Raw genomic sequence first — 20,147 nt, 5'->3', positions numbered from 1 at the left:
TTGAATATTTTGGACAAAATAAATCATACAGAAGCATTTTCTTACTACTTTTGATGCCTTGGAGTGAATGTTAAGTGAATTAATGAACGGTCAAAAAACGCTCACGAAGGTAAGACTATAGCCTTACGTTTTTGGCGAATTTGGCCCAATGACAAATGTGCATTTTCTGATGAAATTTGAATATTTTGGACAAAATAATTCATACAGAAGCATTTTCCAAGAAGTTTTGATGCCTTGGAGTGAATATTAAGTGAATTAATGAACGGTCAAAAAACGCACACGAAGTTATGGCCTTACGTTTTTTGTCGAATTTCGCTCAATGACAAATGTGCATTTTCTGATGAAATTTGAATGTTTGGGACAAAATAAATCATACAGAAGCATTTTCTCACTCGTTTTGATGCCTTGGAGTGAATATTAAGTGAATTAATGAACGGTCAAAAAACGCACACGTACGTTTTTTGGCCAATTTGTCTCAATGACAAATTTGCATTTTCTGATGAAATTTGAATATTTTGGACAAAATAAATCATACGGAAGCATTTTCCAACAACTTTTGATGCCTTGCACTGAATATTAAGGGAATTAATGAACGGTCAAAAAACGCACACGAAGGTAAGGCTATAGCCGTACGTTTTTGGCCAATTTACCCAATGAGAAATGTGCATTTCCTGATGAAATTTGAATATTTTGGACAAAATAAATCATACAGAAGCATTTTTTTACTACTTTTGATGCCTTGGAGTGAATATTAAGTGAATTAATGAACGGTCAAAAAACGCACACGAAGATAAGACTATAGCCGTACGTTTTTTGGCGAATTTCGCTCAATGACAAATGTGTATTTTCTGATGAAATTTGAATATTTTGGACAAAATAAATCATACAGAAGCATTTTCTGACTCCTTTTGATGCCTTGGAGTGAATATTAAGTGAATTTATGAACGGCCAAAACACGCAAACGAAGGTAAGATATTTATTTAAAGACAAAATAAATCATACGCAAGCATTTTCCAACAACTTTTGATGCCGTGCAGTGAATATTAAGTGAATTAATGAACGGTCAAAAAACACTCACGAAGGTAAGACTATAGCCTTACGTTTTTTGGCGAATTTGGCTCAATGACAAATGTGCATTTTCTGATGAAATTTTAATATTTTGGACAAAATAAATCATACGGAAGCATTTTCCAACAACTTTTGATGCCTTGGAGTGAATATTAAGTGAATGAATGAACGGTCAAAAAACGCACACGAAGGTAAGACTATAGCCGTACGTTTTTGGCCAATTTAGCCAATGAGAAATGTGTATTTTCTGATGAAATTTGAGTATTTTGGACAAAATAAATCATACAGAAGCATTTTCTTACTACTTTTGATGCCTTGGAGTGAATGTTAAGTGAATTAATGAACGGTCAAAAAACGCTCACGAAGGTAAGACTATAGCCTTACGTTTTTGGCGAATTTGGCCCAATGACAAATGTGCATTTTCTGATGAAATTTGAATATTTTGGACAAAATAAATCATACGGAAGCATTTTCCAACAACTTTTGATGCCTTGGAGTGAATATTAAGTGAATTAATGAACGGTCAAAAAACGCACACGAAGTTATGGCCTTACGTTTTTTGTCGAATTTCGCTCAATGACAAATGTGCATTTTCTGATGAAATTTGAATATTTTGGACAAAATAATTCATACAGAAGCATTTTCCAAGAAGTTTTGATGCCTTGGAGTGAATATTAAGTGAATTAATGAACGGTCAAAAAACGCACACGAAGTTATGGCCTTACGTTTTTTGTCGAATTTCGCTCAATGACAAATGTGCATTTTCTGATGAAATTTGAATGTTTGGGACAAAATAAATCATACAGAAGCATTTTCTCACTCGTTTTGATGCCTTGGAGTGAATATTAAGTGAATTAATGAACGGTCAAAAAACGCACACCTACGTTTTTTGGCCAATTTGTCTCAATGACAAATTTGCATTTTCTGATGAAATTTGAATATTTTGGACAAAATAAATCATACGGAAGCATTTTCCAACAACTTTTGATGCCTTGCACTGAATATTAAGGGAATTAATGAACGGTCAAAAAACGCACACGAAGGTAAGGCTATAGCCGTACGTTTTTGGCCAATTTACCCAATGAGAAATGTGCATTTCCTGATGAAATTTGAATATTTTGGACAAAATAAATCATACAGAAGCATTTTCTTACTACTTTTGATGCCTTGGAGTGAATATTAAGTGAATTAATGAACGGTCAAAAAACGCACACGAAGGTAAGACTATAGCCGTACGTTTTTGGCCAATTTACCAAATGAGAAATGTACATTTTCTGATGAAATTTGAATATTTTGGACAAAATAAATCATACAGAAGCATTTTCTTACTACTTTTGATGCCTTGGAGTGAATATTAAGTGAATTAATGAACGGTCAAAAAACGCACACGAACATAAGACTATAGCCGTACGTTTTTTGTCAATTTAACCAATGAGAAATGTGCATTTTCTGATGAAATTTGAATATTTTGGACAAAATAAATCATACAGAAGCATTTTCTGACTCCTTTTGATGCCTTGGAGTGAATATTAAGTGAATTAATGAACGGTCAAAAAACGCACACGAAGGTAAGACTATAGCCTTACGTTTTTTTGGCGAATTTGGCCCAATGACAAATGTGCATTTTCTGATGAAATTTGAATATTTTGGACAAAATAATTCATAAAAAAGCATTTTCTGAATCCTTTTGATGCCTTGGAATGAATATTAAGTGAATTTATGAACGGCCAAAACACGCAAACGAAGGTAAGACATTTATTTAAAGACAAAATAAATCATACGCAAGCATTTTCCAACAACTTTTGATGCCATGCAGTGAATGATAAGTGAATTAATGAACGGTCAAAAAACACTCACGAAGGTAAGACTATAGCCTTACGTTTTTTGGCGAATTTGGCTCAATGACAAATGTGCATTTTCTGATGAAATTTTAATATTTTCGACAAAATAAATCATACGGAAGCATTTTCCAACAACTTTTGATGCCTTGGAGTGAATATTAAGTGAATTAATGAACGGTCAAAAAAGGCACACGAAGGTAAGACTATAGCCGTACGTTTTTGGCCAATTTAGCCAATGAGAAATGTGTATTTTCTGATGAAATTTGAGTATTTTGGACAAAATAAATCATACAGAAGCATTTTCTTACTACTTTTGATGCCTTGGAGTGAATGTTAAGTGAATTAATGAACGGTCAAAAAACGCTCACGAAGGTAAGACTATAGCCTTACGTTTTTGGCGAATTTGGCCCAATGACAAATGTGCATTTTCTGATGAAATTTGAATATTTTGGACAAAATAAATCATACGGAAGCATTTTCCAACAACTTTTGATGCCTTGGAGTGAATATTAAGTGAATTAATGAACGGTCAAAAAACGCACACGAAGTTATGGCCTTACGTTTTTTGGCGAATTTCGCTCAATGACAAATGTGCATTTTCTGATGAAATTTGAATATTTTGGACAAAATAATTCATACAGAAGCATTTTCCAAGAAGTTTTGATGCCTTGGAGTGAATATTAAGTGAATTAATGAACGGTCAAAAAACGCACACGAAGTTATGGCCTTACGTTTTTTGTCGAATTTCGCTCAATGACAAATGTCCATTTTCTGATGAAATTTGAATGTTTGGGACAAAATAAATCATACAGAAGCATTTTCTCACTCGTTTTGATGCCTTGGAGTGAATATTAAGTGAATTAATGAACGGTCAAAAAACGCACACGTACGTTTTTTGGCCAATTTGTCTCAATGACAAATTTGCATTTTCTGATGAAATTTGAATATTTTGGACAAAATAAATCATACGGAAGCATTTTCCAACAACTTTTGATGCCTTGCACTGAATATTAAGGGAATTAATGAACGGTCAAAAAACGCACACGAAGGTAAGGCAATAGCCGAACGTTTTTGGCCAATTTACCCAATGAGAAATGTGCATTTCCTGATGAAATTTGAATATTTTGGACAAAATAAATCATACAGAAGCATTTTCTTACTACTTTTGATGCCTTGGAGTGAATATTAAGTGAATTAATGAACGGTCAAAAAACGCACACGAAGGTAAGACTATAGCCGTACGTTTTTGGCCAATTTAGCCAATGAGAAATGTGTATTTTCTGATGAAATTTGAGTATTTTGGACAAAATAAATCATACAGAAGCATTTTCTTACTACTTTTGATGCCTTGGAGTGAATGTTAAGTGAATTAATGAACGGTCAAAAAACGCTCACGAAGGTAAGACTATAGCCTTACGTTTTTGACGAATTTGGCCCAATGACAAATGTGCATTTTCTGATGAAATTTGAATATTTTGGACAAAATAAATCATACGGAAGCATTTTCCAACAACTTTTGATGCCTTGGAGTGAATATTAAGTGAATTAATGAACGGTCAAAAAACGCACACGAAGGTAAGGCTATAGCCGTACGTTTTTGGCCAATTTACCCAATGAGAAATGTGCATTTCCTGATGAAATTTGAATATTTTGGACAAAATAAATCATACAGAAGCATTTTCTTACTACTTTTGATGCCTTGGAGTGAATATTAAGTGAATTAATGAACGGTCAAAAAACGCACACGAAGGTAAGACTATAGCCGTACGTTTTTGGCCAATTTACCAAATGAGAAATGTACATTTTCTGATGAAATTTGAATATTTTGGACAAAATAAATCATACAGAAGCATTTTCTTACTACTTTTGATGCCTTGGAGTGAATATTAAGTGAATTAATGAACGGTCAAAAAACGCACACGAACATAAGACTATAGCCGTACGTTTTTTGTCAATTTAACCAATGAGAAATGTGCATTTTCTGATGAAATTTGAATATTTTGGACAAAATAAATCATACAGAAGCATTTTCTGACTCCTTTTGATGCCTTGGAGTGAATATTAAGTGAATTAATGAACGGTCAAAAAACGCACACGAAGGTAAGACTATAGCCTTACGTTTTTTTGGCGAATTTGGCCCAATGACAAATGTGCATTTTCTGATGAAATTTGAATATTTTGGACAAAATAATTCATAAAAAAGCATTTTCTGAATCCTTTTGATGCCTTGGAATGAATATTAAGTGAATTTATGAACGGCCAAAACACGCAAACGAAGGTAAGACATTTATTTAAAGACAAAATAAATCATACGCAAGCATTTTCCAACAACTTTTGATGCCATGCAGTGAATGATAAGTGAATTAATGAACGGTCAAAAAACACTCACGAAGGTAAGACTATAGCCTTACGTTTTTTGGCGAATTTGGCTCAATGACAAATGTGCATTTTCTGATGAAATTTTAATATTTTCGACAAAATAAATCATACGGAAGCATTTTCCAACAACTTTTGATGCCTTGGAGTGAATATTAAGTGAATTAATGAACGGTCAAAAAAGGCACACGAAGGTAAGACTATAGCCGTACGTTTTTGGCCAATTTAGCCAATGAGAAATGTGTATTTTCTGATGAAATTTGAGTATTTTGGACAAAATAAATCATACAGAAGCATTTTCTTACTACTTTTGATGCCTTGGAGTGAATGTTAAGTGAATTAATGAACGGTCAAAAAACGCTCACGAAGGTAAGACTATAGCCTTACGTTTTTGGCGAATTTGGCCCAATGACAAATGTGCATTTTCTGATGAAATTTGAATATTTTGGACAAAATAAATCATACGGAAGCATTTTCCAACAACTTTTGATGCCTTGGAGTGAATATTAAGTGAATTAATGAACGGTCAAAAAACGCACACGAAGTTATGGCCTTACGTTTTTTGGCGAATTTCGCTCAATGACAAATGTGCATTTTCTGATGAAATTTGAATATTTTGGACAAAATAATTCATACAGAAGCATTTTCCAAGAAGTTTTGATGCCTTGGAGTGAATATTAAGTGAATTAATGAACGGTCAAAAAACGCACACGAAGTTATGGCCTTACGTTTTTTGTCGAATTTCGCTCAATGACAAATGTCCATTTTCTGATGAAATTTGAATGTTTGGGACAAAATAAATCATACAGAAGCATTTTCTCACTCGTTTTGATGCCTTGGAGTGAATATTAAGTGAATTAATGAACGGTCAAAAAACGCACACGTACGTTTTTTGGCCAATTTGTCTCAATGACAAATTTGCATTTTCTGATGAAATTTGAATATTTTCGACAAAATAAATCATACGGAAGCATTTTCCAACAACTTTTGATGCCTTGCACTGAATATTAAGGGAATTAATGAACGGTCAAAAAACGCACACGAAGGTAAGGCAATAGCCGAACGTTTTTGGCCAATTTACCCAATGAGAAATGTGCATTTCCTGATGAAATTTGAATATTTTGGACAAAATAAATCATACAGAAGCATTTTCTTACTACTTTTGATGCCTTGGAGTGAATATTAAGTGAATTAATGAACGGTCAAAAAACGCACACGAAGGTAAGACTATAGCCGTACGTTTTTGGCCAATTTAGCCAATGAGAAATGTGTATTTTCTGATGAAATTTGAGTATTTTGGACAAAATAAATCATACAGAAGCATTTTCTTACTACTTTTGATGCCTTGGAGTGAATGTTAAGTGAATTAATGAACGGTCAAAAAACGCTCACGAAGGTAAGACTATAGCCTTACGTTTTTGACGAATTTGGCCCAATGACAAATGTGCATTTTCTGATGAAATTTGAATATTTTGGACAAAATAAATCATACGGAAGCATTTTCCAACAACTTTTGATGCCTTGGAGTGAATATTAAGTGAATTAATGAACGGTCAAAAAACGCACACGAAGATAAGACTATAGCCGTACGTTTTTTGTCAATTTAACCAATGAGAAATGTGCATTTTCTGATGAAATTTGAATATTTTGGACAAAATAAATCATACAGAAGCATTTTCTGACTCGTTTTGATGCCTTGGAGTGAATATTAAGTGAATTAATGAACGCTCAAAAAACGCACACGAAAGTAAGGCCTTACGTTTTTTGGCAAATTTGACTAAATGACAAATATGCCTTTTCTGATGAAATTTGAATATTTGGGACAAAATAAATCATACGGAAGCATTTTCCAACAACTTTTGATGCTTTGGAGTGAATATTAAGTGAATTAATGAACGGTCAAAAACACACAAGAAGGTAAGACATTTATTTAAAGACAAAATAAATCATACGCAAGCATTTTCCAACAACTTTTGATGCCATGCAGTGAATATTAAGTGAATTAATGAACGGTCAAAAAACACTCACGAAGGTAAGACTATATAGCCTTACGTTTTTTGGCGAATTTGGCTCAATGACAAATGTGCATTTTCTGATGAAATTTTAATATTCTGGACAAAATAAATCATACGGAAGCATTTTCCAACAACTTTTGATGCCTTGGAGTGAATATTAAGTGAATTAATGAACGGTCAAAAAACGCACACGAAGGTAAGACTATAGCCGTACGTTATTGGACAATTTACCCAATGAGAAATGTGTATTTTCTGATGAAATTCTAATATTTTGGACAAAATAAATCATACAGAAGCATTTTCTTACTACTTTTGATGCCTTGGAGTGAATGTTAAGTGAATTAATGAACGGTCAAAAAACACTCACGAAGGTAAGACTATATAGCCTTACGTTTTTTGGCGAATTTGGCTCAATGAGAAATGTGCATTTTCTGATGAAATTTTAATATTCTGGACAAAATAAATCATACGGAAGCATTTTCCAACAACTTTTGATGCCTTGGAGTGAATATTAAGTGAATTAATGAACGGTCAAAAAACGCACACGAAGGTAAGACCATAGCCGTACGTTTTTGGCCAATTTACCAAATGAGAAATGTACATTTTCTGATGAAATTTGAATATTTTGGACAAAATAAATCATACAGAAGCATTTTCTTACTACTTTTGATGCCTTGGAGTGAATATTAAGTGAATTAATGAACGGTCAAAAAACGCACACGAAGATAAGACTATAGCCGTACGTTTTTTGTCAATTTAACCAATGAGAAATGTGCATTTTCTGATGAAATTTGAATATTTTGGACAAAATAAATCATACAGAAGCATTTTCTGACTCGTTTTGATGCCTTGGAGTGAATATTAAGTGAATTAATGAACTGTCAAAAAACGCACACGAAGGTAAGACATTTATTTAAAGACAAAATAAATCATACGCCTTACGTTTTTTTGGCGAATTTGGCCCAATGACAAATGTGCATTTTCTGATGAAATTTGAATATTTTGGACAAAATAATTCATAAAAAAGCATTTTCTGAATCCTTTTGATGCCTTGGAATGAATATTAAGTGAATTTATGAACGGCCAAAACACGCAAACGAAGGTAAGACATTTATTTAAAGACAAAATAAATCATACGGAAGCATTTTCCAACAACTTTTGATGCCGTGCAGTGAATATTAAGTGAATTAATGAACGGTCAAAAAACACTCACGAAGGTAAGACTATAGCCTTACGTTTTTTGGCGAATTTGGCTCAATGACAAATGTGCATTTTCTGATGAAATTTTAATATTTTGGACAAAATAAATCATACGGAAGCATTTTCCAACAACTTTTGATGCCTTGGAGTGAATATTAAGTGAATTAATGAACGGTCCAAAAACGCACACGAAGGTAAGACTATAGCCGTACGTTATTGGACAATTTACCCAATGAGAAATGTGTATTTTCTGATGAAATTCTAATATTTTGGACAAAATAAATCATACAGAAGCATTTTCTTACTACTTTTGATGCCTTGGAGTGAATGTTAAGTGAATTAATGAACAGTCAAAAAACGCTCACGAAGGTAAGACTATAGCCTTACGTTTTTGGCGAATTTGGCCCAATGACAAATGTGCATTTTCTGATGAAATTTGAATATTTTGGACAAAATAAATCATACAGAAGCATTTTCTGACTCCTTTTGATGCCTTGGAGTGAATGATAAGTGAATTAATGAACGGTCAAAAAAACGCACACGAAGGTATGGCCTTACGTTTTTTGGCGAATTTCGCTCAATGACAAATGTGCATTTTCTGATGAAATTTGAATATTTTGGACAAAATAATTCATACAGAAGCATTTTCCAAGAAGTTTTGATGCCTTGGAGTGAATATTAAGTGAATTAATGAACGGTCAAAAAACGCACACGAAGTTATGGCCTTACGTTTTTTGTCGAATTTCGCTCAATGACAAATGTGCATTTTCTGATGAAATTTGAATGTTTGGGACAAAATAAATCATACAGAAGCATTTTCTGACTACTTTTGATGCCTTGGAGTGAATATTAAGTGAATTAATGAACGGTCAAAAAACGCACACGTAGGTAAGGCTATAGCCGTACGTTTTTGGCCAATTTACCCAATGAGAAATGTGCATTTCCTGATGAAATTTGAATATTTTGGACAAAATAAATCATACAGAAGCATTTTCTGACTCCTTTTGATGCCTTGGAGTGAGTATTAAGTGAATTAATGAACGGTCAAAAAACGCACACAAAGGTAAGACTATAGCCGTACGTTTTTGGCCAATTTACCAAATGAGAAATGTACATTTTCTGATGAAATTTGAATATTTTGGACAAAATAAATCATACAGAAGCATTTTCTTACTACTTTTGATGCCTTGGAGTGAATATTAAGTGAATTAATGAACGGTTAAAAAACGCACACGAAAGTAAGGTCTTACGTTTTTTGGCAAATTTGACTAAATGACAAATATGCCTTTTCTGATGAAATTTGAATATTTGGGAAAAAATAAATCATACGGAAGCATTTTCCAACAACTTTTGATGCTTTGGAGTGAATATTAAGTGAATTAATGAACGGTAAAAAACACACAAGAAGGTAAGACATTTATTTAAAGACAAAATAAATCATACGCAAGCATTTTCCAACAACTTTTGATGCCATGCAGTGAATATTAATTGAATTAATGAACGGTCAAAAAACACTCACGAAGGTAAGACTATATAGCCTTACGTTTTTTGGCGAATTTGGCTCAATGACAAATGTGCATTTTCTGATGAAATTTTAATATTCTGGACAAAATAAATCATACGGAAGCATTTTCCAACAACTTTTGATGCCTTGGAGTGAATATTAAGTGAATTAATGAACGGTCAAAAAACGCACACGAAGGTAAGACTATAGCCGTACGTTATTGGACAATTTACCCAATGAGAAATGTGTATTTTCTGATGAAATTCTAATATTTTGGACAAAATAAATCATACAGAAGCATTTTCTTACTACTTTTGATGCCTTGGAGTGAATGTTAAGTGAATTAATGAACGGTCAAAAAACGCACACGAAGATAAGACTATAGCCGTACGTTTTTTGTCAATTTAACCAATGAGAAATGTGCATTTTCTGATGAAATTTGAATATTTTGGACAAAATAAATCATACAGAAGCATTTTCTGACTCGTTTTGATGCCTTGGAGTGAATATTAAGTGAATTAATGAACGGTCAAAAAACGCACACGAAAGTAAGGCCTTACGTTTTTTGGCAAATTTGACTAAATGACAAATATGCCTTTTCTGATGAAATTTGAATATTTGGGACAAAATAAATCATACGGAAGCATTTTCCAACAACTTTTGATGCTTTGGAGTGAATATTAAGTGAATTAATGAACGGTAAAAAACACACAAGAAGGTAAGACATTTATTTAAAGACAAAATAAATCATACGCAAGCATTTTCCAACAACTTTTGATGCCGTGCAGTGAATATTAAGTGAATTAATGAACGGTCAAAAAACACTCACGAAGGTAAGACTATAGCCTAACGTTTTTTGGCGAATTTGGCTCAATGACAAATGTGCATTTTCTGATGAAATTTTAATATTTTGGACAAAATAAATCATACGGAAGCATTTTCCAACAACTTTTGATGCCTTGGAGTGAATATTAAGTGAATTAATGAACGGTCAAAAAACACTTACGAAGGTAAGACTATAGCCGTACGTTTTTGGCCAATTTAGCCAATGAGAAATGTGTATTTTCTGATGAAATTTGAGTATTTTGGACAAAATAAATCATACAGAAGCATTTTCTTACTACTTTTGATGCCTTGGAGTGAATGTTAAGTGAATTAATGAACGGTCAAAAAACGCTCACGAAGGTAAGACTATAGCCTTACGTTTTTTGTCGAATTTCGCTCAATGACAAATGTGCATTTTCTGATGAAATTTGAATGTTTGGGACAAAATAAATCATACAGAAGCATTTTCTCACTCGTTTTGATGCCTTGGAGTGAATATTAAGTGAATTAATGAACGGTCAAAAAACGCACACGTACGTTTTTTGGCCAATTTGTCTCAGTGACAAATTTGCATTTTCTGATGAAATTTGAATATTTTGGACAAAATAAATCATACGGAAGCATTTTCCAACAACTTTTGATGCCTTGCACTGAATATTAAGGGAATTAATGAACGGTCAAAAAACGCACACGAAGGTAAGGCTATAGCCGTACGTTTTTGGCCAATTTACCCAATGAGAAATGTGCATTTCCTGATGAAATTTGAATATTTTGGACAAAATAAATCATACAGAAGCATTTTCTTACTACTTTTGATGCCTTGGAGTGAATATTAAGTGAATTAATGAACGGTCAAAAAACGCACACGAAGGTAAGACTATAGCCGTACGTTTTTGGCCAATTTACCAAATGAGAAATGTACATTTTCTGATGAAATTTGAATATTTTGGACAAAATAAATCATACAGAAGCATTTTCTTACTACTTTTGATGCCTTGGAGTGAATATTAAGTGAATTAATGAACGGTCAAAAAACGCACACGAAGATAAGACTATAGCCGTACGTTTTTTGTCAATTTAACCAATGAGAAATGTGCATTTTCTGATGAAATTTGAATATTTTGGACAAAATAAATCATACAGAAGCATTTTCTGACTCGTTTTGATGCCTTGGAGTGAATATTAAGTGAATTAATGAACGGTCAAAAAACGCACACGAAGGTATGGCCTTACGTTTTTTGGTGAATTTCGCTCAATGACAAATGTGCATTTTCTGATGAAATTTGAATATTTTGGACAAAATAATTCATACAGAAGCATTTTCCAATAACTTTTGATGCCTTGGAGTGAATATTATGTGAATTAATGAACGGTCAAAAAACGCACACAAAGGTAAGACTATAGCCTGACGTTTTTTGGTGAATTTGACCAAATGACAAATGTGCATTTTCTGATGAAATTTGAATATTTTGGACAAAATAGAAAATGCTTCTGTATCATTTGACTGCTTTTGATGCCTTGGAGTGAATATTAAGTGAATTAATGAACGGTCAAAAAACGCACACGAAGGTAAGACTATAGCCTTACGTTTTTTGGCGAATTTCGCTCAATGACAAATGTGCATTTTCTGATGAAATTTGAATATTTTGGACAAAATAAATGATACGGAAGCATTTTCCAACAACTTTTGATGCCTTGGAGTGAATATTAAGTGAATTAATGAACGGTCAAAAAACGCTCACGAAGGTAAGACTATAGCCTTACATTTTTTGGCCAATTTGGCTCAATGACAAATGTGCATTTTCTGATGAAATTTGAATATTTTGGACAAAATAAATCATACGGAAGCATTTTCCAACAACTTTTGATGCCTTGGAGTGAATATTAAGTGAATTAATGAACGGTCCAAAAACGCACACGAAGGTAAGACTATAGCCGTACGTTATTGGACAATTTACCCAATGAGAAATGTGTATTTTCTGATGAAATTCTAATATTTTGGACAAAATAAATCATACAGAAGCATTTTCTTACTACTTTTGATGCCTTGGAGTGAATGTTAAGTGAATTAATGAACAGTCAAAAAACGCTCACGAAGGTAAGACTATAGCCTTACGTTTTTGGCGAATTTGGCCCAATGACAAATGTGCATTTTCTGATGAAATTTGAATATTTTGGACAAAATAAATCATACAGAAGCATTTTCTGACTCCTTTTGATGCCTTGGAGTGAATGATAAGTGAATTAATGAACGGTCAAAAAAACGCACACGAAGGTATGGCCTTACGTTTTTTGGCGAATTTCGCTCAATGACAAATGTGCATTTTCTGATGAAATTTGAATATTTTGGACAAAATAATTCATACAGAAGCATTTTCCAAGAAGTTTTGATGCCTTGGAGTGAATATTAAGTGAATTAATGAACGGTCAAAAAACGCACACGAAGGTAAGGCCTTACGTTTTTTGGCGAATTTGGCTCAATGACAAATGTGCATTTTCTGATGAAATTTGAATGTTTGGGACAAAATAAATCATACAGAAGCATTTTCTGACTACTTTTGATGCCTTGGAGTGAATATTAAGTGAATTAATGAACGGTCAAAAAACGCTCACGTAGGTAAAGCTATAGCCTTACGTTTTTTGGCGAATTTGGCTCAATGACAAATTGGGCTTCATAATCATAAACGTATAAAATTAACCACTGTTTCCCCCCCCACTTTGTTCTATAATACTTCATAGTAACCAGAGGAGGATTGGTTCCCCTTCTGAGTCATGATTCCTCTCAAGGTTTCTTCCCATTTTAGGGAGTTTTTCCTTGCCACTGTTGCCCATGGCTTGCTCATGTGGGCTTGGACCCAGATTTTTCTTTTCTTTTTCTTTCTGTAATACTGATTGTTCTGTAAAGCTGCTTTGTGACAATACCTGTTGTAAACAGCAGAATATAAATAAACTTTGCTTGCTTGCTTGCAACACTACTATACCACCACCAGGGTACGGTCACTACTGTGCTGAGAGTGGTCCACCATCTGGTCAGCTGTGGTCCTATAATGGTCTGTTTTCGCTGTGCAGAGACAGGGGTGTTCTCTCCTGGTCCTGGAGGGCCACAGTCCGGCACAAACACAACTCTAAATCTGTTTATTGCATGGTTTAGTATAACGAGATGTCAGCTCAGTAGTGGGGCAGTCTCAAAAACCTTTTTTTAATGTAGCAGAGCATATTTGTAAATCTGAAAGCCCATTTCAGAACTAGAGCATTGCAGCTGTTACAAGTGCAAAACGCCACTTAATAAGGACGGTCGTTTGTATTTAAGGACATAGAGAACACAGTCTGGGGTAAATATTGCTGATCTGATTTCTCTTGTGCTAAAACAACCCATAAACAAATTCATGTGAGATTATCTGACCTCTTTATTTCTCAAGCAATTTAATGAAGAAAAAAACCAGTTCAACAGACCAGCGTTGAACTGTTGAACAAGTCTTAGCAGATAAATGATTAAATCAGATGTGCCTGATCTGAAGCAGGACAGTCACCATTCACTTGTGCTTTCACTCCCTGGTCACTCAATGAGCTTCACATTAACTTATAGTACTAGTGTATAACCAAAGTGGACCATTTCCAGAAAAAGAATAACTCTGACATTTGTTGTTGGTTTGATGTTATTGGACTGTCTTGTAGCCCACCAGGACATTAAACGTTTCTATTAGTTCAGTCGGATTGCGAGGATTTCCTGTGCTTTGATAAATAACAGCAAAAAGGAAGACAGGAAAAATTCTAATGAACTGAAAATAGTACAAAGACAACATGTCTGAAAGTCGTGTTGTGTAATGCTGAACACCTGGTGGAACATCTCACAGTTGGAAATATCACATGACGCTACTCAGCCAATCAGATCTGTGCATTACGATGAGCACTGAGGCTCGAGTGAGTGATGCACACAGGGGAGGAACGAGGCGAGAAACAGCAGTCGGAGAAGGAAGTGAGTCAGAGGAAGTTATTTCACTTGACGTGCTCTAAAAAGAGAAAACTGATCATAAACACTATTGAAATATTACTGAATTGTCCTTTATTTGACTTTATATGACTTCAGTCATAATTCAAGTTAGACATTATGATGTTCCTGATCTTTGCTTGAAGAAATTTTCTCTAACTGGACCTGAAGTTTAATGAAATACCCCTGGTATACACAGTGCACCCGTCTAGAGTTGACCAGCTTTCTGGTGGACATTCAGCTGACTTAGTGCTGCATGACAATTTCACACATTCATAAACCTTTAAAACAAAGTTACTGCACAGTAAACTGATCAGCTTTATCTGTTTCTTCAACAGTTCTCAGCTGAGCTGCGTTTAGTCTCACAAACCCAACTTCAACTGTATTTGACCTATAAACTGAAAAATGATCAGATCTCGGTGGTCAATCAAATGTCAGGTGCAGCCTCAGCCACCACAGGACATCCCTGAGTCCACCCTGTAAAAAGGCGCATCTTTATTGCTGACTGTTAGGGCAATATAATCACGAGTATCACATACAGTACTTATGATGTGTACAGTGAAAAATGAAGAGCTTCTCAGTTTCCTCTTAGTAACATCTCTCATCTAAGTCCTGAAGGAAGAGGTTTGCTTGTTATTAATCAATCAATCAAGCTTTATTCAGTCTTGGAAAACGCTGAGTGTGTCCCTCATTTACAATGTTGCCGAGTTAGTACAGAGTAGGGGATTGATAAAGTGTAAGAACGTATCAGATGATAAAAGTCAATTTAATAAATGAAGACTCGGATCAGGTAAGTATAAAAAGTGAAATATTAATAATAAAAATACATAAAAATATAATAAAAAATTAGAAAACAAATTAAAACATACATGAGCTGTAAAGGTTAATAAAATCAAGTTAAAATAAAACAAGAGGAAGATAAAAAAAATACAGAAAAATGCATTAAAATGATGAATATTAATAAAACTAATTAAAATAAGAATAATAATGAATAAAACAACAAATAGATAATAAAGTAATGAAAATAACAAAAATGGTAAAAAACCAGGTAAAACAGTTGCAGGCAGAAGGGAGGTGGTTAGTGAGTAGAAGTGTAAAATGACCAAGTGACGCCAGCGAGCTGAGCTTTAGTGTGTCCCGTATTAAGTTCCAGCTCACTGGTGCTGTAACTAAAAGCAGACTTTCCCAGTTGAGTAAAAACCCTTGGTACCTGGATCAAGTCTGATAAATACCATTATTTGCAGCTACTATCAGCTACTAAACATCTGACAATGAATACATGAAGGTCATTGTGCAGTTCCTACTTCATCACACAGACAAATAAAAAAGGCACAAGTTCTATTAAATGTCTGAAATATTCTCAAGACACAATCATAGGAACTTCAATCAAATGTAAAAACGCACCGTCTTTGACTGAAGAACAGAATGAGGAATAAATCTGACGTATGGGATGAGGCAGAATCTTTCCACTGAGACCGAGGCAGAGAGTAGACTGGTGGATACTCAGTGGTCAGAATATTGTCTATAGTACAGGAGTTCATGGGTTTGATCCCACATTTTGGCCAGTTCCAAAACTGTAACGTTGAACACGACACTTAATCCCAAATCATTCCAGAAAAGCCGTCACTGCAGCTGCATAATGTAAAGCACTTTGTAAACCAATTGAATCAAAGCCTGAAAGCATAAATGACAGTTCCTTGGCGTACCATCAGGGCCTACAACAAGAAGAACGGCCATCAAAATATATTTAAATAGCACATATAAAACCAGAAATGAACAAAACATCAAAATCTGTGTGACCAAAATGATTACCTGCACTGTTAGAACAGGTCGGCGTGTCTGTTATAATCTGCAGAGACATTAGATAGAAAATCATCTAACCTGCTACCTCCCACAAGCATTTGAACACAGCCCACTTCACTCACATCACTGAAGTGACTGAAGCAGACTGATTCAACTTTGCTGAAGTTCTCTTTAAAACCACGTACCTGCTTACTTGATTCAGTTCTTACAAAAATACAGACCATCAGGAACCTTTAACCGTAATCCGGTTAAATCCGTGAATGAAATATTCATTTAGGATTTAGGTCTACGGAAACACTTAAGGTACATGGAGAGCAGTCCTGAGCACAGTGAATGATTTGTTGCTGTCCTCCAACTCTGTCTTTGTGCTACTTGATCTGTGTGCAGCATTTGACAGGGTGGACAGTCTTGTTGAGTCATCCATTCAGATCTTGACTGACTGCTGGATATAAACAGTCAATGTCCCTTACATAAGAAACACATGGCGTCCCACAAGACTCTGTTCTTCTACTTTCCACACATTGTTGCTGAATATAGTTAAATGTTATTTGCTTCCACTGCTATGCTGACGCAGCACAACTAACCTATACAGTTAAATGACCTTATCTCTCAATCTGAGTAAATTCACAGCAAATTAGGATCCACCACACCTCTTTTTATCACAACCCACACAATTCAGGACCTGGTGTAATGAAATTACTAGAGGGGAGAAGAGCTTTTCATACAAAGCCCCTGAGCCATGGAAAAGCCTTCCTCTCTGTGTTTGGAACTCAGGACACAATCTCAGGCTTTTAGCCTAGGCTGTAAACCTGCTGTGTGCAGATGTGCTTCTTTACCTGAAGAGAAAAACTATTTAAGAGGTTTCAGTCTGGACTTAAATGTTTGAATGAAGACTTCTGAAAACCACCAGAAGTCAGAAAAAGGAAAGATGTTTAGCAGGAAATTCATAAGATGTGCATTAAGCACCCAGAGTCAGAATCTGGATCTGATTAATAGAGATTAATAAAGAGTCTCTCATTATGACCATCAGCTTCTCCAGATCTCAAAGCGCCGGTCTGACATGAAGAGCTGCTTCTCTGTAATTCTGTTGTTGAACAGCCTGTGGAGACAAAACACACTCATCACTACACATGAATGTAAGTAGACGGTATCTGAGGAAAACAGTTTCATTTGTCCCTCTTCAGTGGTCTGAATAACTACAATGTAAACCCACTGATTACAGCAAACATACGAGAAAGCAGTTAATTAAAGACCAAAGATAGTATTTGCAGGAAGTGTTCAATAAACAAAGATGTTACTGTGTTCGTTTTCTCTGTCCTAGACATAATGTCGTAATAAAAGACGTAATGAAAATAATCTTCAACTAGCATTTCAAAATTTATAATAATATATATTTATGTAGCAGTTTTTATGCCGACAGCAGCTCAACAAGCTTAACAGGCAGGTGATAAATCTTACTAATTAAAAACCAAATAAGACTCAGATCAAATTAAACAGATGAATACCAAGAGGAGTAGAGTTGAAATTAAATGCTAAGTTAAAGGGATACGTTTCTTAAAATGTTTCTTAAGAGTGAGCACTGAGCTTGGCTGTCAGCTGAGCTGGCTAATAAAAAGTGGAATTTAATTCCACAGTTCAGAAGCGTAATAACTGAAAGATCAAGCTCCGTGTTTTCTGTATTTCATGCATTTGCAGAAGGTCAGGATCATGAGCTGGAACATGAACAGACAGACACTCTGTTATGCAAGCAGGAGCTTTAAAGTCATTTAGAGCCTTAAAAACTAGTAGCAGAGCTTTAAAATCTATCCTGAACGATACAGACAGGCAGTGCAGTTCTTTTAAAACAGGAATGATGAGGGCTCTGGTTTTTGTCTTTGTTAAGATTCGTGCTGCTGCATTTTCAGTTATAGAGGCTGTATTACTTTCTTAGGGAGCTCAGTAAGAAGAGTGTTGGCCCCATCATTACGAGATCATGACTTCGATCCCTGGTGATGCTGCAGTCATCCATGGCCGGGGGTCCAATAAAGCACAACTGGCCTTGCTCTCTGAGTGAGTAGGATGGCCCCCTTCGCTCCCTCTATTACTCTGTTACTATTGTCTGTTAGCTGACATAAATTTTTCTGAAATAATAAAAAGCTTAATATCGTTAATATGCAGGATTAAACAGAGCTCAGAGTCTAAGGTCCCACTCAGGCTTTGGACTTCAGGTTTGATATATGAAGCTAAAGAATCAAGTTAAAGGAATTGTGAATTTTAAATGATGTTACATTTGTTTGATGAATGATTTCGCAGTGAAACCATGAACTGTATATTTTCTACTATACTATATAAAATATGCTATACTTTAAAGACAACTGTCTATAAAATACACTGCTCAAAAAAATAAAGGGAACACTCAAATAACACATCCTAGATCTGAATGAATGAAATATTCTCATTGAATACTTTGTTCTGTACAAAGTTGAATGTGCTGACAACAAAATCACACAAAGATCATCAATGGAAATCAAACTTATTAACCAGTGGAGTCCTGGATTTGGAGTCACACACAAAATTAAAGTGGAAAAACACACGACAGGCTGATCCAACTTTGATGTAATGTCCTTAAAACAAGTCAAAATGAGGCTCAGTGTTGTGTGTGGCCTCCACGTGCCTGTATGACCTCCCTACAACGTCTGGGCATGCTCCTGATGAGGTGGCGGATGGTCTCCTGAGGGATCTCCTCCCAGACCTGGACTTAAGCATCCTCCTCCTGGACAGTCTGTGGTGCAACGTGGCGTTGGTGGATGGAGCGAGACATGATGTCCCAGATGTGCTCAATCAGATTCAGGTCTGGGGAACGGGCGGGCCAGTCCATAGCTTCAATGCCTTCATCTTGCAGGAACTGCTGACACACTCCAGCCACATTAGGTCTAGCATTGTCCTGCATTAGGAGGAACCCAGGGCCAACCGCACCAGCATATGGTCTCACAAGGAGTCTGAGGATCTCATCTCGGTACCTAATGGCAGTCAGGCTCCCTCTGGCGAGCACATGGAGGGCTGTGCAGCCCTCCAAAGAAATGCCACCCCACACCATTACTGACCCACTGCCAAACCGGTCATGCTGAAGGATGTTGCAGGCAGCAGATCGCTCTCCACGGCGTCTCCAGACTCTGTCACGTCTGTCACATGTGCTCAGTGTGAACCTGCTTTCATCTGTGAAGATCACAGGGTGCCAGTGGCGAATAAGCCAATCCTGCTGTTCTGGGGGAAATGCCAAGCGTCCTGTGTTGGGCTCTGAGCACAACCCCCATCTGTGGACGTTGGGCCCTCATACCATCCTCATGGAGTCGGTTTCTAACCGTTTGTGCAGACACATGCACATTTGTGGCCTGCTGGAGGTCATTCTGCAGGGCTCTGGCAGTGCTCCTCCTGTTCCTCCTTGCACAAAGGCGGAGGTAGCGGTCCTGCTGCTGGGTTGTTGCCCTCCTACGGCCTCCTCCACGTCTCCTGGTGTACTGGCCTGTCTCCTGGTAGAGCCTCCACCC

The 20,147-nt window shown here is 35.7% G+C and overlaps 1 protein-coding gene across 4 annotated transcripts in view; it reads right to left on the bottom strand.

Annotated features, from left to right (window-relative positions):
* Positions 1-15,809: 15,809 nt before the first annotated feature.
* The window catches only part of LOC108415153, a 103,642-nt gene continuing 99,304 nt past the window's right edge, over positions 15,810-20,147 (bottom strand). For 3 of the 4 annotated variants that reach the window (XM_037532757.1, XM_037532756.1, XM_037532758.1), the window contains one exon: positions 15,810-17,719. In XM_037532757.1, coding sequence (XP_037388654.1) covers positions 17,647-17,719 — 73 coding nt within the window. In that variant the 3' untranslated portion in view covers positions 15,810-17,646. The remainder of the gene's footprint in view (positions 17,720-20,147) is intronic. The other variant, XM_037532759.1, reaches the window with a different exon arrangement.

Source organism: Pygocentrus nattereri, chromosome 22 (assembly GCF_015220715.1).
Source record: "Pygocentrus nattereri isolate fPygNat1 chromosome 22, fPygNat1.pri, whole genome shotgun sequence".
In the NCBI taxonomy this organism is placed as follows: Eukaryota; Metazoa; Chordata; class Actinopteri; order Characiformes; family Serrasalmidae; genus Pygocentrus; species Pygocentrus nattereri.
This window is presented reverse-complemented; position numbering and strand designations above follow the sequence as displayed.